This window comes from Aquarana catesbeiana, linkage group LG01 (assembly GCF_042186555.1).
Source record: "Aquarana catesbeiana isolate 2022-GZ linkage group LG01, ASM4218655v1, whole genome shotgun sequence".
NCBI classification, from domain to species: domain Eukaryota; kingdom Metazoa; phylum Chordata; class Amphibia; order Anura; family Ranidae; genus Aquarana; species Aquarana catesbeiana.
Window position 1 is genome coordinate 979,773,734 of NC_133324.1, and position 22,297 is coordinate 979,796,030.

The 22,297-nt window shown below is 46.9% G+C and overlaps 1 protein-coding gene across 1 annotated transcript in view; it reads left to right on the forward strand.

The window, feature by feature from the left end:
• Nucleotides 1–22,297, forward strand: part of LOC141123564 (uncharacterized) — a 62,668-nt gene that overhangs the window by 20,890 nt on the left and 19,481 nt on the right. The window contains exons 3-5 of the mRNA XM_073612063.1: nucleotides 326–412; nucleotides 625–958; nucleotides 16,091–16,419. Coding sequence (XP_073468164.1) covers nucleotides 326–412; nucleotides 625–958; nucleotides 16,091–16,419 — 750 coding nt within the window. The remainder of the gene's footprint in view (nucleotides 1–325; nucleotides 413–624; nucleotides 959–16,090; nucleotides 16,420–22,297) is intronic.

Sequence of the window (22,297 nt, forward strand, 5' to 3'; positions counted from 1 at the left end):
ATTCATGAATTAGGTGATAGTCTCAGATTCTTGATAATTGCAGACACAGAGCAGAAAGGCTGCAATCAGTTTCTAAAAGAGGATTTCTGCATTGATTGCACCATCAATGTACACCTAGATTGCAGGTAGCAAAAGCCAATGGTGGCATCTTGTCGTTTTATGGAAATGAGTTAACAATATGGAAGTTGAATAGCCAGATACATCTGCAGTTATGCGGGGGATGGGGTAGGTTAGTTATATCTATCCAATGTTATTAATTCCATAATAATTTTCAGTGCATACAAATCAATATTTCCTGTTTTTCCACATTCTCCTCTGTGTTCAGGATTCTGTTCTGGTCGTTATTTCCTTATCACACTCTGCGTCATCTCCCTGACTTCCCTGACGGCCATCATTGCTCTGTCTATACAGTGTGAGTATTTATCATCAAGTGATCAGACTTCCTGCTGGACACCATCCTGTCCTTTTACAGGTAGCTCTGACATATTCTGCAGTGTTGTGCAGAGAATGCTATGCAGGTCACATCAGTCTCTGTACTAGAGGGGCTTACACTCTAATGTCCCCTCCCCCACAGTCACACATGATTATTACTCTGTTATGTCATAGTCTTCATGTATTTTCCAGTATTTCAGGTGTCTCAGCAGCATGATGAGACCGTTATCAGATTGGAGAAATTACAGCGGGAACACGAACATATGAACTCCAGCCTCTCTGGAGATACCGATACAAAGGAATCTGTGGTTTGGGCACTTCGGGAAGCTCTCACCCGGACAGAGGAGGAGCTGGAAACAACTCACTTCGATCTACTGAAGAGTCATGAGGAAGGGAAGATCATTCACCAGAAGCTGGAGAGGACCATCCAGGAGAAAGCAGAGACAGCGAACACTGTGAAGAAACTACGAGGAGATCTCGTGGATACTGGAAACAAGCTGGAAGAAAAGGAAAATGAACTAACCAGGTGAGTTATTTATTTATTTTGAAATTCTAGAGACCCATTTCACAGAAACATTCACACATTCGCCATGTTCACTCCAACTGACTCGGCCTTCTGGCCTGAATGTTTTTTTTTTCAATTGTTTATTTATTAAATTTTTCAAAGCATACAAAAACAATTGTACATTTCCAAAGTGATAGCCGAAAAAAGAAGGCATAACAATATCCATAAATGATATCGATCAAAGGTAATATAAGGTAACATTGATAAAATCTCATGGTACAAGTGATATGACTGTGAATGTGAAGTCAAGAGGAAACTAAACAGGAGCTATTTTATACAGACCATTGTGATGTGCACATAAGTTATAGTGTTATGGATCTGGGGGTTGCGTCTCAGTATTATATTCAGAAACATCCCATTACCCCCAAATTTTGTAAAATTTTGGCAGGGAGTTGTCTATCACAGCAGTTAGGCCCTCCATTATATCAGCTATGGCTGAGAGAAACTGCATAAAAGTAGGAGGTGAGGTAGACAGCCAGCATTGAGGTATGGTACGTTTGGCTGCCAGTAAGATAAAAGCCATCAATCTTCTAGTAGCTTTGAGTGTATTCGTGAGTGGGAGGTCTAAAAGAAGGTGTGTGGGGTTTAAGGGGATAGGTACATCCAGGACCTTTCCAGGAGGTTATGAACTTGTGTCCAGAAGGGTATCAGTGCAGTGCATTCCCAAAATATATGATAATGGGTACCCAAGGATAAACCACATCTCCAACATTGCCCAAATGATGTCAGCTTTCGAGCAAATAAAAAGTCTGGGGTCCTATACCAGAATGTAAGTATTTTGTAAGCAGTCTCTCTCTGTGCCACACACTGTGAAACTTTAGATGTAGAGTCCCATATTTTCCTCCAGTCACCTAGGGATATGGGCCTTTGCAGAATATGGGACCATTTCCATATGTATGCATGACTGTTTTCAGTAAGCTGTATGTAGGATTTTATAGATAGATGAGATCAGGTGGGGTTCATAAGGGCCTCTTGAGCATAACAGTTCAAATTCGGTTGGCATGTCTAAAGTCATATGAGGGATTTTGGTGGCAAAAAATTAAAAAAAAAAAAAAAAAGAGTAAAAGAGAGATTTTGGGATTTTATGTTTGGATTGTAGGTCAGAGAAGGAGAGAAGTTTACGTGTCACTGGGTTTACCAAGTGACGTAACTGAAATATACCAACTTGGGTCCATGGTAACATAGGGTTATAGTATAAACTGTCTGGGATTTCCGGGTTGAATAAAACGTTCACAAGTGGCAAGCATGGAGAAGAGAGAGAGTATCTACCAAAGCAACGTTTCCAAATCAAAAGTGTGAATTACATCGGGTTCCAACATACACTACGCAGTTGAGAAATGGATTTGTCACAGGATGGCCATAACATGCAGCATGGATGACCAGGAGGGGTGATCCCTATTTTAATCTCCGACCATCTGTTTGGGGCGTACCTGGACGTCCAAGAGGCAATGGCTCTCAGGTGAGTAGCATAATATTATTTTAATAGGTCAGGAGCTCCCAAACCTCCCCTGGTTCGTAAAGCCTGGACCACCGAGCTTGCTATCCTATGAGAAGTGTTGTTCCATATAAATTTCAGAAAATTTCTCTGAAGTGCTTTCAGTTGGGGCATAGGGATCAATACTGGTAGTGTCTCAAAGAGTATAGACATTTTGAGGACACTGATCCTCCCAAGAAGGGAAAGGGGAAGATTTGACCATGTTTTCAATAACCTATTTCTGTAGTTAAGGGGGGAAAATTGGCCTGAAAGAGCGTGGAGTATGAGGGAGTCAGGTAAACACCCAGGTACAGAATTTAAGTGAGTGGGAGCACCAACTCCCACTCCCTGTTGGGAAGTGAGAAGGTCTCCTGGGATATTTATAGGGAGGGCTTCAGTTTTAGTCGAATTAACTTTGAATCCTAAAAGACTACCGAATAAATGTAGGATGGAGTGATGGAGTGATGGAAGAGAGATGTGGGGATGTGTTGTCATCAGCAAATAAGGACAGCTTGTACTCCCTGTGTCTTAGCATCACCCCTCTTATATCAGGGTGGGATCGAATGGCTGCGGCCAAAGGTTCTAGACTAAGTATAAAAAGCAAGGGTGACAAGGGGAAGCCCTGTCTGGTACTCAGGGGAAACAACGGAGACACATGGGAGGCAAGCTGTACTTGGGAAGTAGGTTTAGAATATAACGCCTTAAGGGCCTCTATAAATGGACCTGAGAATCTATATCTGGATAGTATAGCAAACATGGATGACTAATTTAAGCGGTGAAACGCTTTCTGAGCATCCAAGCTTAACACTATAGCAGGTCGCTTAGTTTTGGTTAAGAGGTCGATAAGGTCAATAGTACGTCTAGTGTTGCCTCCACATGTCTAGTAGGGACAAAACCAACCTGGTCTTTGTGTATTAGTGAAAGGAGCAGTAAGGACAGTCTATTTGCTAGGATTTTCGTGAAAATTTTATAATCAGAGTTTAGTAGAGTGATGGGGCGGTAGTTTTTAGGAATCATCGGGTTTTTGTCTGGTTTCAGGATGACCGTAATAAAAGTATGCAAAAACTGGGTGTGAGGGGGTGTTCCCTTTCATCAGAGAGGCAAACAATGTTTCCAAGCAGGGAGCAAGAGTCTGGAGGAACGTCTTATAGTAGGAGTAGGGGAGTCCGTCAGGGCCTGGAGACTTGTGACAGTAAATGACTAATAACCTCAGTGATTTCCTCAACAGTTATAGGTGCGTTTAGCACAGAGCGATTATCAAGGGATATTGTGGGGAGTTGTAGAGAAGCAACAAAAGTATTAAATTTCTCTTGTGTGAACTAAGAATTCGGGTCTGTAGGTAAACCATTATAACGTTTCTGGTAGAATTCACCAAAGTCTTTAGACATGGTTCGAGGGCAATATGTTGGATTTCCACTGGATTGTAGCAGAAAGTCAGGCATGGCTTCAATTCATGGACCAGCATTCTATTAGGCTTGTTAGCATATTCATACAATTTTTGTCTGGCCCATAACAAGGACTTTGAGATTTTGCCTAAATTTAGTGATTAATTACAGTTACAAAGAGAGACTAGAGCATGGAGACGGTCCACAGTGGGGTTGAGTAAGCGTTCCTCTGCTGCAGACAGCTGGGTTAAAAGAGAAGAGCATTGGAGGGTAGATTCACGCATAAGGCGAGATCCAGAGGAAATACATTCACCTCTGAAAAAAGCCTTGTGGGCTTCCCACAGAGTGGAGGTCTCAGATACCGTACCCTCATTGAGTTGGAAGAATTCAGTCAATTTTTGTTGCAAGTGAAGCTTGACATCAGAAAAGTTAAGGAGGGATTCATTAAGGCGCAAGTGACATTTTTTGGGGGTTGGAGCAGATAGGAGAAGTTCAAGTACTATGGGTGCGTGATCCAACCAAGTAATCAGGTTTATGTCAGAATTAACTACATGCGTCAGTAAGGGTTCAGAGACAAAGAAGTGATCAAGTCTCGTATATATGAACTGTGAAAAACTCAAGCGCTGTAATGAAAATATATGATCAAGTAAAGTTAGTGATTGAAAAATTACAAATTAAGTTGCAATCAATCATAAGTGTTCAGGCACCTTATATGTTAAGTGAAAATATAAATTATTGATGCACTTTAATTAAATATCAATCAGTGCACAGCCCACTTCAAATATAGTAAATAAATTAAATACCGTATTTATCGGCGTTTAACACGCACCCCAAGTTTAGGAGGGAATTTTAGGGGAAAAAACTTTTTAAGGAAAAAAAAACTTACATTTAAATGCCCATCAATGCAGCCTTGTCAGTGTCATTTGCAGCCTTTCAGTGTCATTTGCAGCCTTTCAGTGTCATTTGCAGCCTTTCAGTGTCATCTGCAGCCTTTCAGTGTCATCTGCAGCCTTTCGGTGTCATTTGCAGCCTTTCAGTGTCATCTGCAGCCTTTCAGTGTCATTTGCAGCCTTTCACTGTCATCTGCAGCCTTTCAGTGTCATTTGCAGCTTTTCAGTGTCATCTGCAGCCTTTCAGTGTCATTTGCAGCCTTTCAGTGTCATTTGCAGCCTTTCAGTGTCATCTTCAGCCTTTCAGTGTCATCTTCAGCCTTTCAGTGTCATCTGCAACCTTTCAGTGTCATTTGCAGCCTTTCAGTGTCATCTTCAGCCTTTCAGTGTCATCTTCAGCCTTTCAGTGTCATCTGCAACCTTTCAGTGTCATTTGCAGCCTTTCAGTGTCATCTTCAGCCTTTCAGTGTCATTTGCAGCCTTTCAGTGTCATCTTCAGCCTTTCAGTGTCATCTGCAGCCTCTCGGTGTCATTTGCAGCCTTTCAGTGTCATCTTCAGCCTTTCAGTGTCATTTGTAGCCTTTCAGTGTCATCTTCAGCCTTTCAGTGTCATTTGCAGCCTTTCAGTGTCATCTTCAGCCTTTCAGTGTCATCTGCAGCCTCTCGGTGTCATTTGCAGCCTTTCAGTGTCATCTGCAGCCTTTCGGTGTCATTTGCAGCCTTTCAGTGTCATCTGCAGCCTTTCAGCGTCATTTGCAGCCTTTCGGTGTCATCTACAGCCTTTCAGTGTCATCTACAGCCTTTCAGTGTCATCTGCAGCCTTTCAGCGTCATTTGCAGCCTTTCGGTGTCATCTACAGCCTTTCAGTGTCATCTGCAGCCTTTCAGTGTCATCTGCAGCCTTTCAGTGTCATTCGCAGCCTTTCAGTGTCATCTTCAGCCTTTCAGTGTCATTTGCAGCTTTTCAGTGTCATCGGCAGCCTTTCAGTGTCATTTGCAGCCTTTCAGTGTCATCTGCAGTCTTTCAGTGTCATCTTCAGCCTTTCAGTGTCATCTGCAGCCTTTCAGTGTGATCTGCAGCCTTTCAGTGTCATTTGCAGCCTTTCAGTGTCATCTGCAGCCTTTCAGTGTGATCTGCAGCCTTTCAGTGTCATCTTCAGCCTTTCAGTGTCATTTGCAGCCTTTCAGTGTCATCTGCAGCCTTTCAGTGTCATTTGCAGCCTTTCTGTGTCATCTGCAGTCTTTTAGTGTCATTTGCAGCCTTGTTGTGTCATCTGAAGCCTTGCCTAGTGACACTGCAGACTTCTCAGTTTTTAAATATGGTGCTTTCGGCTCCTCTCGTAGTGATGTGGGCGGAGCCAAGCGCCACCGACATTCATACATAGCCGAGTGTACTCGGAGCTAGCCGAACCTAGCCGAGTACACTCCGCTACGTATGAATGTCGGCGGTGCTCGGCTCCGCCCACATCACTACGAGAGAAACCGAAAGCAGCCGAGAGCCGCCGACATTCATACATAGCCGAGTGTACTCGGCTAGGTTCGGCTAGCTCCGCTCACAGTCACGCCCAGTCCTGTGTTATGTCCATCATAGGGCGGGACTGGGCGTGACTGTGAGCGTAGTTGGCCGAACCTAGCCGAGTACACCCGGCTATGTATGTATGTCGGCGGCGCTCGCTCCTCCGCTCACAGTCAGCGGGGGATTGGTGGGGGATCAGCGTATAACGCACGATTTTCCCCTGATTTTAAGAGGAAAAAAGTGCGTGTTATACGCCGATAAATACGGTAAGTTCAATGGATACAACCACCAAAGCAAAAAATACAAAAAGATGCATGAAAATGGCATGTGATAAAACACACTAAAAACCAAAAAACTATGTGTACAAGTGTTATGTGAATTATATGAATTCAATGAATACGACCTATCAAAGTATAAATGCATAAAACTGCATAAAATTGCATAAAATTGCATGTCTTGAAGCCACACCAAAACCAAAAAATTATGTGTATAAGCGTGCGTGTGCAGCTAACAGCACTCATAAGCTAGTAATTTGTTGGACAATGCATATTGAAAAATTTAAAAAAATTAATTAAGCACAATATTCCTCTGACACAAATAATATTATTAACCCAGAAGTCCATTAATCATTTTCCTTTTAAGATGTAGGGGACAATTTTGTGTAGTGATTACCAACCCGATTATTCACTTTCATTTGTTGGTGCCTCCAAAGTTTGTTTTCCCAGATTTATAAATAAATAGTGAATTGCGCTTTGTTTCACTTTGTATCAGTCCCAGCAATCAGATGAATCATGCAAAATAAAACAAATAATATCATTGCGCAATGAACAAAAATGAAAAGCAGAGAAGAATAGCCACAGCGATACACTCACATAGACCCAGTAGTGTTAGGCATAAAGGATGCAATCAGCCGCTATGAGAGAGACTCCTCAAAAGCCGCCGCTGCCGTACTAGTGAATCGTAACAGCAGTGCTCGTCACTAGCTCCTCCCACGCGTTACGTCACAGACCACGTGACTTTCTCAAGGATCTTGTATATAGTTTGTGAGGTGGGGAATAAAACGTAAATTGTTTGTCAGTTGGGTGTTTCACCCACCATGTATCAAACATATTGTGAGCTCTGATAAGTTTTCGGAACAAGGAAGAAAGTTTTTGTACTTGGAGAGATGGGTTAGTTTGAAATAGGGCAAATCTATCCTTGGTCAGAGACATGCACAGGTTAAAATCTTCACCCATGATCATGAAGGGTTGTGAGAAAGTTTTAATTTTCTCAAAAACCTCCTCAAGGAACCCAATCTGCCCCAAATTGGGTGCATAAACATTAGCTAGAGTAAAGGAAGTATTCATGTAGTCACAGCTCAGGAGGACATAACAGCCATGAGGATCTAGGTAAGATGATTTGATTTGTATGGAACAGGAGCGTCTGAAGAGAATTGCTACTCCAGCTTTGCCGGAAGTGTCAAACGCCACAAAGGCAGTGGGAAAAAACTTAAATGCAAATTTGAATGATCCCTCTGCCTGGAAATGTGTCTCCTGAACCATGACCATATCTGCTTTAGAGGATTTGAACTCCTTCAATGCCAACCAGCATTTAAGAATGGAGTTCAAACCTTTTACATTACATGAGACAATACTGACAGCCATGACTGGACCGTGGAGACATTGCAAGCATTGCGTCAATAAACAGGAACATGATGTATGAAACACAAAACCATTATAGTACAGATAACAAAAAAGGGTAGAAGTTTTGCTGTTGGATCAAAATAGTGATTCCAAAGAAAATCAAAAAATGATCTAAAACAATAAATCAAATCAAAAATAAAAATAGGATCAAAATCAAAACCAAAAAAGGAAAAATAATAAAAACAACAAAATCCATTTAGGTATAAGGCCTGAGGAGGGCATGCACCTCAGGAGTCCATGGTCAGTTCCCAAGACCATGGAGAGGGACATGACATCCCATAAGATCCAACTCACAGGCCTCATCCCCTTCCGAATAGCTTGTGGAAGAACGAAATAGGAAACATCCAAACAGGTAACAGTTTAACAGGCGTCAACAAGGGTGGTGATCCCAAAACAAAGAAAAAAAGGATCCAGAGTCTTGAGCTAGAGTCTTAAAGCACACAGGTGGGAACAGAGACATCTGTGTAGAGATAAAGTGGGTTCTCTGGATGTTACAGCTTGTTGGGAGTGGAGGAAGCTTTCCGCGATCTCTGGTGGACTGGGGTCCAGATCTCCCTAGGGGTGGAGAGCGGTCTAGAAGCTTCTGGCCTGAATGTTTGATTGTCAGATACTTGAATATTTGAGTTGTTTAGTCCTTCAGCACCTTGGACAGCTCATAAGTCTTCTATAGTTTGAGTGCTGTTGTTTGCTTTAGCATCCTGAAGAAAGATTGTAACATGGTTACATTGTTACATAATTACTCATACTGGAAAAAGATACTTAAAGCAGAACTCCGGAGAAAAACTTTTTCCATGTCCTTATTGCTGATATGCCATCCATGTTCTTCTGAGCTCTGTAGTTCCTCTATAGCAGCCTGATGATTTTTCTGAAAAGTCGTTACTCTCCAGTGGTTTCCTGTTTTGTAAGACCGCTGGTTGATATTCCTCCTGTATCCCCAGACAGCGGACTTGTCACTGCCCACCACTAGTTCTAAAGCAAGCAAGGAGTTCTATTTCCTGTAGTGGGCGGAGGGGGTCTCACAGCCCCTGGTCTGTGCCACCTATGGAGGTGGTGTCGTCTTTCTCCTCCCTCCTCCTCCTCCCTGCAAGAGCCGCCCCCTCTCCACCCTGCCCCCCTGCAGCTGCCACCCCCACCCGCCATCTCTCTCACTGAAGAGCGGGAAGAGTTACCAGAGATCATCCGCATCACAGAGCGGTGATCTCGAGCTGACAGGTGTATGTGAAAACGCTGATCGCTGTAATGTCCTGCCTCCCGAGTCTCGGACAGGCATTGTGATAGACAGCGCAGAGCACACAGTTCCAATGCCGGTATGGGAGGCGGCACATTACAGTGATCAGTGTTTTCATATACAAGATCTGTCAGCTCGAGATCTCTGTTCTGTCATTCGGATGATTTCAGGTAAGCTGCACTGGTGTGACCGCGCTCATGGGCACTGATAAGCTGCACTGGTGGGCACTGGTGAGACCGCACTGATAAGCTGCACTGGTGTGACTGCACTGATGGGCATAGATGAGACCGCACTGATGGGCATAAATGAGTCCAGACTGGTGGGCAGAGATGAGACCACACTGGTGAGCACAGATAAGACCGCATTGATGGGCATAGATGAGACCGCACTGGTGGGTATAGATGAGACCACGCTGGTGGTATAGATGAGACTGCACTGGTGGATATAAATGAGACCGCACTGGTGGGCACAGATGAGATCGCACTGATGGGTATAGATGAGATCGTACTGATGGGAATAGATGAGATTGCACTGGTGGGTATAGATGAGACCGCACTGGTAGGTATAGATGAGACCGCACTTGTAGGCACAGACAAGATCTCACTGATGGGCATAGATGAGATCGCACTGGTGAGTATAAATGAGACCGCACTGGTGGGTATAGATGAGACCGCACTGGTGGTATAGATGAGCCAGCACTGGTGGGTATAGATGGGACCGCACTGGTGGGTATAGATGGGACCGCACTGGTGTGTATAGATGAGACCGCACTGGTGGGTATAGATGAGACCGCACTGGTGGGCACAGATGAGATTACACTGATGGGTATAGATGAGACCGCACTGGTGGGTATAGATGAGACCACACTGGTGAGTATAGATGAGACCGCATTGGTGGGTATAGATGAGACCACACTGGTGGGCACAGATGAGACTGCACTGATGGGCATAGATGAGACTGCACTGGTGGGCATTGATGAGATCGCACTGATGGGTATAGATGAGACCGCACTGGTGGGTATAGATGAGACCACACTGGTGGTATAGATGAGACCAAACTGGTGGGTATAGATGAGACCACACTGGTGGGCACAGATGAGATTGCACTGATGGGTATAGATGAGATCGCACTGGTGGAAATAGGTGAGATCGCACTGGGGGTATAGATGAGACCGCATTGGTGGGTATAGATGAGACTGCACTGGTGGGCACAGATGAGATCACACTGGCGGGTATAGATGAGACTGCACTGGTGGGTATAGATGAGACCGCACTGGTGGGTATAGATGAGACCGCACTGGTGGGCACAGATGAGATCGCACTGTTGGGCACAGATAAGATCGCACTGATGGGCATAGATGAGACCGCACTGGTGGGTATAGATGAGACCACACTGGTGGGTTTAGATGAGACCGCACTGGTGGTATAGATGAGCCCACACTGGTGGGTATAGATGGGACCGCACTGGTGGTTATAGATGAGACCGCACTGGTGGGCACAGATGAGATCGCACTGATGGGTATAGATGAAACCAGACTGGTGAGCACAGATGAGACCACACTGATGGGCATAGATGAGACCGCACTGGTGGACATTGATGAGATCACACTGATGGATATAGATGAGACCGCACTGGTGGGTATGGATGAGACCACACTGGTGGTATAGATGAGACCGCACTGGTGGTTATAGATGAGAGCGCACTGGTGGGCACAGATGAGATCGCACTGATAGGTATAGATGAGACCGCACTGGTGGGCACAGATGAGATCGCACTGATGGGTATAGATGAGACCGCACTGGTGGGTATAGAAGAGACCGCACTGATGGGCACAGATGAGATTGCACTGGTGGGCACAGATAAGATCGCACTGATGGGTATAGATGAGATCGTACTGATGGGAATAGATGAGATTGCACTGATGGGTATAGATGAGACTGCACTGGTGGGTATAGATGAGACCGCACTGGTAGGTATAGATGAGACCGCACTTGTGGGCACAGATGAGATTGCACTGGTGGGCACAGACAAGATCGCACTGATGGGCATAGATGAGATCGCACTGGTGGGTATAAATGAGACCGCACTGGTGGGTATAGATGAGACCGCACTGGTGGTATAGATGAGCCAGCACTGGTGGGTATAGATGGGACCGCACTGGTGGGTATAGATGGGACCGCACTGGTGGGTATAGATGAGACCGCACTGGTGGTTATAGATGAGACCGCACTGGTGGGCACAGATGAGATTACACTGATGGGTATAGATGAGACCGCACTGGTGGGTATAGATGAGACCACACTGGTGAGTATAGATGAGACCGCATTGGTGGGTATAGATGAGACCACACTGGTGGGCACAGATGAGACTGCACTGATGGGCATAGATGAGACTGCACTGGTGGGCATTGATGAGATCGCACTGATGGGTATAGTTGAGACCGCACTGGTGGGTATAGATAAGACCACACTGGTGGTATAGATGAGACCGCACTGGTGGATATAGATGAGACCGTACTGGTGGGTATAGATGAGACCACACTGGTGGTATAGATAAGACCACACTGGTGGTATAGATGAGACCACACTGGTGGGTATAGATGAGACCACACTGGTGGGCACAGATGAGATTGCACTGATGGGTATAGATGAGATTGCACTGGTGGAAATAGGTGAGATTGCACTGGGGGTATAGATGAGACCGCATTGGTGGGTATAGATGAGACTGCACTGGTGGGCACAGATGAGATTGCACTGGCGGGTATAGATGAGACTGCACTGGTGGGTATAGATGAGACCGCACTGGTGGGTATAGATGAGACCGCACTGGTGGGCACAGATGAGATTGCACTGTTGGGCACAGATAAGATCGCACTGATGGGCATAGATGAGACCGCACTGGTGGGTTTAGATGAGACCGCACTGGTGGGTTTAGATGAGACCGCACTGGTGGTATAGATGAGCCCACACTGGTGGGTATAGATGAGACCACACTGGTGGGTTTAGATGAGACCGCACTGGTGGTATAGATGAGCCCACACTGGTGGGTATAGATGGGACCGCACTGGTGGTTATAGATGAGACCGCACTGGTGGGCACAGATGAGATCGCACTGATGGGTATAAATGAGACCATACTGGTGAGCACAGATGAGACCACACTGATGGGCATAGATGAGACCGCACTGGTGGACATTGATGAGATCACACTGATGGATATAGATGAGACCGCACTGGTGGGTATAGATGAGACCACACTGGTGGTATAGATGAGACCGCACTGGTGGGTACAGATGAGAGCGCACTGGTGGGCACAGATGAGATCACACTGATGATTATAGATGAGACCGCACTGGTGGGTATAGATGAGACCACACTGGTGGTATAGATGAGACCGCACTGGTGGGTATAGATGAGAGCGCACTGGTGGGCACAGATGAGATCGCACTGATAGGTATAGATGAGACCGCACTGGTGGGCACAGATGAGATCGCTCTGATGGGTATAGATGAGACCGCACTGGTGGGTATAGAAGAGACCGCACTGATGGGCACAGATGAAATTGCACTGGTGGGCACAGATAAGATCGCACTGATGGGCATAGATGAGACTGCAGACCGCACTGGTGGATATAGATGAGACCGCACTGGTGGTATAGATGGAATGGCACTGGTGGGTATAGATGAGACTGCAATGGTGGGCACAGATGAAATTGCACTGGTGGGCACAGATAAGATCGCACTGATGGGCATAGCTGAGACTGCAGACCGCACTGGTGGGTATAGATGAGACCGCACTGGTGGGTATAGATGCGACCGCACTAGTGGTATAGATGAGCCTGCACTGGTGGGTATGGATGGGACCGCACTGGTGGGTATAGATGAGACGGCACTGGTGGGTATAGATGAGACCAGATTGGTGAGCACAGATGAGACCACACTGATGGACATAGATGAGACCGCACTGGTGGACATTGATGAGATTACACTGATGGGTATGGATGAGACAACACTGGTGGGTATAGATGAGCCCACACTGGTGGGTAAAGTTGAGACCGCATTGGTGGGTATAGATGAGACCACACTGGTGGGCACAGATGAGACTGCACGGATGGGCATAGATGAGACCGCACTGGTGGGTATAGATGAGACCGCACTGGTGGGTATAGATGAGACCACACTGGTGGTATAGATGAGACCGCACTGGTGGGTATAGATGAGACTGCACTGGTGGGCACAGATGATATTGCACTGATGGGTATAGATGAGACCGCACTGGTGGATATAGATGAGACCGCACTGGTGGTATAGATGGAATGGCACTGGTGGGTATAGATGAGACTGCAATGGTGGGCACAGATGAGGTTGCACTGATGGGTATAGATGAGATCGCACTGGTGGGTATAGATGAGACTTCACTGGTGGGTATAGATGAGACCGCACTGGTGGGTATAGATGAGACCGCACTGGTGGGCACAGATGAGATTGCACTGGTGGGCACAGATAAGATCGCACTGATGGGCATAGATGAGACTGCACTGGTGGGTATAGATGAGACCGCACTGGTGGTATAGATGAGCCCGCACTGGTGGTATAGATGAGCCCGCACTGGTGGGTATAGATGGAACCACACTGGTGGTTATAGATGAGACCGCACTGGTGAGCACAGATGAGATCGCACTGGTGGGCACAGATGAGACCGCACTGGTGGGTACAGATGAGATCGCACTGGTGGGTATAGATGTGACCACACTGGTGGGTATAGATGAGAGCACACTGGTGGGTATGGATGAGACCGCATTGGTGGGTATAGATGAGACCACACTGGTAGGTATAGATGAGACCGCATTGGTGGGTATAGATGAGACCACATTGGTGGGTATAGATGAGACTGCACTGGTGGGCACAGATGAGACCGTACTGGTGGGTATAGATGAGACCAGACTGGTGAGCACAGATGAGACCGCACTAATGGGCACAGATGAGATTGCACTGGTGGGCATAGATGAGACCGCAGACCGCACTGGTGGGTATAGATGAGACCGCACTGGTGGTATAGATGAGCCTGCACTGGTGGGTATGGATGGGACCGCACTGGTGGGTATAGATGAGACGGCACTGGTGGGTAAAGTTGAGACTGCATTGGTGGTTATAGATGAGACCGCACTGATGGGTATAGATGAGACCAGACTGGTGAGCACAGATGAGACCACACTGATGGGCATAGATGAGACCGCACTGGTGGACATTGATGAGATCACACTGATGGGTATGGATGAGACAACACTGGTGGGTATAGATGAGCCCACACTGGTGGGTAGAGTTGAGACCACATTGGTGGGTATAGATGAGACCACACTGGTGGGCACAGATGAGACTGCACTGATGGGCATAGATGAGACCGCACTGGTGGGCATTGATGAGATCGCACTGATGGGTATAGAAGAGACCGCACTGGTGGGTATAGATGAGACCACACTGGTGGTATAGATGAGACCGCACTGGTGGGTATAGATGAGACTGCACTGGTGGGCACAGATGATATTGCACTGATGGGTATAGATGAGACCGCACTGGTGGATATAGATGAGACCGCACTGGTGGTATAGATGGAATGGCACTGGTGGGTATAGATGAGACTGCAATGGTGGGCACAGATGAGGTTGCACTGATGGGTATAGATGAGATCGCACTGGTGGGTATAGATGAGACTTCACTGGTGGGTATAGATGAGACCGCACTGGTGGGTATAGATGAGACCGCACTGGTGGGCACAGATGAGATTGCACTGGTGGGCACAGATAAGATCGCACTGATGGGCATAGATGAGACTGCACTGGTGGGTATAGATGAGACCGCACTGGTGGTATAGATGAGCCCACACTGGTGGTATAGATGAGCCCACACTGGTGGTATAGATGAGCCCGCACTGGTGGGTATAGATGGGACCACACTGGTGGTTATAGATGAGACCGCACTGGTGAGCACAGATGAGATCGCACTGGTGGGCACAGATGAGACCGCACTGGTGGGTACAGATGAGATCGCACTGGTGGGTATAGATGAGACCGCACTGGTGGGTATAGATGTGACCACACTGGTGGGTATAGATGAGAGCACACTGGTGGGTATAGATGAGACCGCATTGGTGGGTATAGATGAGACGACACTGGTAGGTATAGATGAGACCGCATTGGTGGGTATAGATGAGACTGCACTGGTGGGCACAGATGAGACCGTACTGGTGGGTACAGATGAGACCGTACTGGTGGGTACAGATGAGATCGCACTGGTGGGTACAGATAAGATCGCACTGGTGGGTGTAGATGAGACCGCACTGGTGGGCACAGATGAGACCGCACTGGTGGGTACAGATGAGATCGCACTGGTGGGTACAGATGAGATCGCACTGGTGGGTGTAGATGAGACCACACTGGTGGGTACAGATAAGATTGCACTGGCGGGTGTAGATGAGACCTGACTTGGTGGGCACTGATAAGCTGCACTTATCGGCAAAGATGCGTTTTTTCTCACGCCAACATTTACTTGTGTCACATGCTAATGTAAACCATCATGGCCCGGCCCTTTTTGTGGTGTGGATAGGTATGTTCTCATACACCATACAAGCGCTGATTACTGTTATGCCGCGTCCACACGAGCGGAACAGAAAGAGTCCGATGGGAGCTTTTCATCGTATATTCCGACCATGTGTATGCCCCATTGGACTTTTTCTGTCGAAAATTCAGACAGAGTTAGATAGAGAACATGTTTTATATTTTTCCGACGGAACAAATACTTATTCACCCAAAAAATAAAGACACATACAGTTTTTGACTTGGTTGGTTATGTTCTCTAACAAACAACGTATTCAAATGATGACACGTATGAGTGATCTTCCAAAGTTTCCCTTTAAACCCCAAAGGTGTGAAGACAATCTAGAATCAGTCAACTTGCAAAAGAGGAATGTTGACCAGACAATCTCCCACATGAGGAATTCCCTCTCTGATGTCCAGCAGAAACTGAAGATAAAAGAGGACATTCTTTCCAAGAAGGATAGAGAACTTGATGACACAAAGAGGACAATCAATCAAGTTCAGCAGAGCCTGAGGGATGTACAAGAGGAGCTCAAGAAGCTGAGCAACCTGGAAGAGCGGCTAAGTGACCTGGAGGAGGGGCTAAGTGACATGGAGGAGGAGCTAAGTGACCTGAAGAAGAAGCTGGGTGGAGCTGCCCAGTGCTTCCGTAAAAGCTGTAAGTGTACCACGTATCATGGTGGGAATTCAGGCTCTGGGTGACTCAGAGGCCTGTTCCCTTTCAAATACATTCTGGTTTATTCAACAATTCACATTGACACCTACATTTGTCTGAAGACAAAAAAAAACTTACCTCTCCTGCCGCTTATGAGAAATCCTCCTCTGAAGTATCATCTGCAAACAAAACTTCCAGAAGTGTTGATATGCTGTGTCTCCCGTGGTGCTCAGTGCTTCCTGCTACAGATTTCCTGAATTGTGTAGTGATGTAGGGAAGACCCACTAAGCACTACGGGGGGCGCAGCACATCAGTACTCCCAGAAGTTTTGTTTTCAGAAGAGGATTTACTTACAATGGAGCAGCATCAGGAGGGTTAATGACAAATAACTGTATGAGGAGCCTCAGATGATGAGAATTGCCTCTTGAAAAATTTCCATCCTAGTAGCCCTGGAGGTAAATACAGGGCTTGAAAAGGTGATGAAAGGGCATAGACTTCCAAAATAGGGAGTGCTCTTCCCAATGACTACTAGTGTAATGGAACCCTACTCCACTGACCAACAATGCAATTGGGCTCTTTCCCACTGATCATCAATGTAAGGGGGACCTTTTCCCAGTCATCACCAAGATAATGGGACCCTTCTCCCATGATCATCAATGTAAGGGGGACTTGTTTCCAGTTACCATCAACCTAAGGAAGTCTTATTCCACGATCATCAATGTAATGCCCTGTACACGCAATCGGACATTCCTACAACAAAATCCATGGATTTTTTCCGACGGATGTTGGCTCAAACTTGTCTTGCATATACACGGTCACACAAAGCTTGTCGGAAATTCCATACGTCAAGAACGCGGTGACGTACAACACATAGGACAAACAAAAAAAAAATGAAGTTCAATAGCCAGTGCTGCTCTTCTGCTTGATTCCAAGCATGCGTGGACTTTTGTGCGTTGGAATTGTGTACACACGATCGGAATTTCCGACAACGTATTTTGTTGTTGGAAAATTTGAGAACCAGATCTCAAATTTTGTGCAACGGAAATTCTGATGGAAACTGTCCGATTGAGCCTACACACGGTCGGAATTTCCAACAACAAGCTCTGATCGCACATTTTACTTCGGAAAGTCTGACCGTGTGTACGGGGCATTAGAGTGGCCTTTTACTAGTCACCATGAGTCTAAGGGAGTCCTTCTCTGATCATTAATATAAGGGGATCTTTTATCAGTCACCACCAATCTAAAGGAGTCCTTCATCTCTGATCATCAATAAAAGGGGGACCCTTTCCCAGTAATACCTAATCTAAAGGAGCTCTGCTTCATTGATCATCAATGTAAAGGGAACCTTTTCCCAATCTTTACTAATTGAAAGGAGCTCTTCTTCCTTAATTATCGAGGAAAGCCAGACCTTTTCCCAGTTATCACCAATCTAAAGGAGCCCTTCTTCCCTGATTGTCAATGTAAGGGGTAGGGATGAGCTTCGTGTTCGAGTCGAACCCATGTTCGACTCGAACATCGGCTGTTCGATCGTTCGCCGAATTGCGAACGTTATGGGCCGTTCGCGCTAAATTCGTGTGGCGCGTCACGGCCCATAATTCACTGCGGCATCGCAGTGCATTGCTGGCTGATGATTGGCCAAGCATGCACTATGACCCGCATGCTTGGCCAATCACAGCGCTGTCAGTAGAGAGAGCTGTAATTGGCCAAAGCCAGGGTGGCTTTGGCCAATTATGGCTCAGGGGATTTAGTACACACCCCACACTATATAAGGCCGCCTGCACGGCGGCCCTGTGTAGTGTGTGTTCCGGTGTGCTGAGAGATAGAGAGAGAGAGAGACAGTGTCATTTGATTTGAGTTAGATAGATTAGGCAGAACAGTCAGTCAGTTAGCTGCACTTACAGTGTATTGTGTATATATATGCATCCCAGGTGTTGCATATATATATATACACTGTATTCAGTTTAGCTAGATCCGTTCCTGTTATCTTCTATCTAGACTATTTACATTTAATGCAGTGCGTCCTGCTCACAGTGTTCAGCTAGATCCGTTCCTGCTATTTACATTTAGTGCAGTGCGTCCTGCTCACAGTGTTCAGCTAGATCCGTTCCTGTTATCTTCTAGACTATTTACATTTAGTGCAGTGCGTCCTGCTCACAGTGTTCAGCTAGATCCGTTCCTGCAATTTACATTTAGTGCAGTGCGTCCTGCTCACAGTGTTCAGCTAGATCCGTTCCTGCTATTTACATTTAGTGCAGTGCGTCCTGCTCACAGTGTTCAGCTAGATCCGTTCCTGCTATTTACATTTAGTGCAGTGCGTCCTGCTCACAGTGTTCAGCTAGATCCGTTCCTGCTATTTACATTTAGTGCAGTGCGTCCTGCTCACAGTGTTCAGCTAGATCCGTTCCTGTTATCTTCTAGACTATTTACATTTAGTGCAGTGCGTCCTGCTCACAGTGTTCAGCTAGATCCGTTCCTGCAATTTACATTTAGTGCAATGCGTCCTGCTCACAGTGTTCAGCTAGATCCGTTCCTGCTATTTACATTTAGTGCAGTGCGTCCTGCTCACAGTGTTCAGCTAGATCCGTTCCTGCTATTTACATTTAGTGCAGTGCGTCCTGCTCACAGTGTTCAGCTAGATCCGTTCCTGCTATTTACATTTAGTGCAGTGCGTCCTGCTCACAGTGTTCAGCTAGATCCGTTCCTGCTATTTACATTTAGTGCAGTGCGTCCTGCGCACAGTGTTCAGCTAGAGCCGTTCCTGCTATTTACATTTAGTGCAGTGCGTCCTGCTCACAGTGTTCAGCTAGATCCGTTCCTGTTATCTTCTAGACTATTTACATTTAGTGCAGTGCGTCCTGCTCACAGTGTTCAGCTAGATCCGTTCCTGTTATCTTCTAGACTATTTACATTTAGTGCAGTACGTCCTGCTCACAGTGTTCAGCTAGATCCGTTCCTGCTATTTACATTTAGTGCAGTGCGTCCTGCTCACAGTGTTCAGCTAGATCCGTTCCTGTTAAATTCCTACTGACCGGCAGGCTTGTCTGGTTACAGTATATAAAGCTACCTGAAGAAAATTACAGGTGTTCTATTTGATCCTATTAGTACCACGGTCAGGCAGCTAGACTATTTACATTTAGTACAGTGCGTCCTGCTCACAGTGTTCAGCTAGATCCGTTCCTGTTATCTTCCTACTGACAGGCAGGCTTGTCTGGTTACAGTATATAAAGCTACCTGAAGAAAATTACAGGTGTTCTATTTGATCCTATTAGTACCACGGTCAGGCAGCTAGACTATTTACATTTAGTACAGTGCGTCCTGCTCACAGTGTACAGCTAGATCCGTTCCTGTTATCTTCCTACTGACAGGCAGGCTTGTCTGGTTACAGTATATAAAGCTACCTGAAGAAAATTACAGGTGTTCTATTTGATCCTATTAGTACCACGGTCAGGCAGCTAGACTATTTACATTTAGTACAGTGCGTCCTGCTCACAGTGTACAGCTAGATCCGTTCCTGTTATCTTCCTACTGACAGGCAGGCTTGTCTGGTTACAGTATATAAAGCTACCTGAAGAAAATTACAGGTGTTCTATTTGATCCTATTAGTACCACGGTCAGGCAGCTAGACTATTTACATTTAGTACAGTGCGTCCTGCTCACAGTGTACAGCTAGATCCGTTCCTGTTATCTTCCTACTGACAGGCAGGCTTGTCTGGTTACAGTATATAAAGCTACCTGAAGAAAATTACAGGTGTTCTATTTGATCCTATTAGTACCACGGTCAGGCAGCTAGACTATTTACATTTAGTACAGTGCGTCCTGCTCACAGTGTTCAGCTAGATCCGTTCCTGTTATCTTCCTACTGACAGGCAGGCTTGTCTGGTTACAGTATATAAAGCTACTTGAAGAAAATTACAGGTGTTCTATCCCAGCTTAGTGCAGCTACAGGCCATTAGTATGTCTGGAAGGCCAAGAAGGAGAGGCAGACAGTCACAATCCAATAAGAGAGGGCAAGCAGGCTCTGTGTCTAGTGCTGGTCGTGGAGACGGTGCATCCTCATCAGCACGTGGCCATGGGACACGCTTGGCCTTTTTTTCGGCAGCTGGCCATGTTGAGCCGCAACATGCGGAAGACTTGGTCGAGTGGATGACCAAGCCGTCCTCATCCTCCTCATCCTCTCTCACCCATGCCCAGGGTGCTTTGTCTGGCAAAGCAGCGGCCTCTTCCCTCAGCTCAATGTCATCAGTGACTCCTTCCCTAGCTCCACCATGTCCTCATGAGGATTCCCTCGAACTGTTTGACCACAGTGTTGGGTACATGCTCCAGGAGGATGCCCAGCGTTTGGAAGGCTCTGATGACGATACTGAGCTCGATGAAGGCAGTAACATGAGCGCGGACAGAGGGGGTGCCCAAGAAGGACAGCAATCTGGCAGTCATGCTCCCCCTGCTGCAGCATACTGCCAGGTTTGCTCCAGTGATGAGGAGGGAGGGGATGATGAGGTCACTGACTCAACGTGGGTGCCTGATAGGAGAGAGGAGGAGGAGGAGGAGGAGGAGGAGGAGGAGGAGGCGGCAGCACATCACCAACGAGGCAGGATGCCCTCCAGGGGCCAGCCTAAGGGCAGCACATTGACTGCATCACACCCCAAAGCTCCACATGTGCAGGGCGCTGCAGTCTCTGCGCGTTATTCAAAAAGTTCTTTGGTGTGGGCCTTTTTTGAGACGAGTGCATCAGATCGCACCGCTGCTATTTGCAACATATGTCTCAAGCGTATCTCGCGTGGCCAAAATATCTCCCGCTTGGGTACCACATGCTTGACCAGACATATGTTGACCTGCCATGCAGTTCGTTGGCAAGCGTATCTAAAAGACCCACACCAAAGAACAAAGAGGATCTCTCCTTGCTCCTCATCAGCTGAGATTTCCAACCCCACTAGACCTTCAGTCCTCTCTGAGACCTGCAGTGAGAGGAATGAAGGTGTAGAATTAGGTGTGTCACAGCCAAGTACTTGTGGGCAATCTGCTTTTGGTACACCGACGTCAGATTGTACCAGGCAAATTTCCCTGCCCCAGCTGCTGCACCGCCGAAAGAAGTTTGCTCCCAGCCATCCACATGCCCAGCGGTTGAATGCTAGCTTGGCAAAATTGCTAGCACTTCAACTGCTGCCTTTTCAGTTGGTAGACTCTGCCCCCTTCCGTGAGTTTGTGGAATGTGCGGTTCCTCAGTGGCAGGTACCCAAACGCCACTTTTTCTCACGGAAGGCGATTCCGGCTCTCTACCGGCATGTGGAAGGCAATGTCCATGCCTCGCTGGACAGGGCGGTCAGCGGTAAGGTGCATATTACCGCTGACTCATGGTCCAGCAGGCATGGACAGGGACGTTACCTAAGTTTCACGGCGCATTGGGTGACTCTGCTGGCAGCTGGGAAGGATGCAGGACAAGGTGCAGTAGTGTTGGAGGTTGTTCCGCCACCACGCCTCCAAAATGCTGATTGTGACACACCTCTCTCCTCCACCCCCTCCTCTTCTTCTTCCTTCATGGCCTCTTCCTCGGAACCAGCGGTGCTCCGTAGGCGTTCAAGGGGCTACGCAAGTACGCAGGCCAAAAGATGCCATGCGGTGCTTGAGCTGGTGTGCTTGGGGGACAGGAGCCACACTGGGGCAGAGGTTCTGTCAGCTCTGCAGGGGCAGGTTCAGAGGTGGTTGACGCCACGCCAACTTAAGGCAGGAATGGTGGTTTGCGACAATGGCACCAACCTCCTCTCTGCCCTCCGACAGGGACAAATGACCCATGTGCCCTGTTTGGCTCACGTCCTTAACTTGGTGGTGCAGCGGTTCTTGGGCAGGTACCCGGGCTTACAGGATGTCCTGAGGCAGGCCAGGA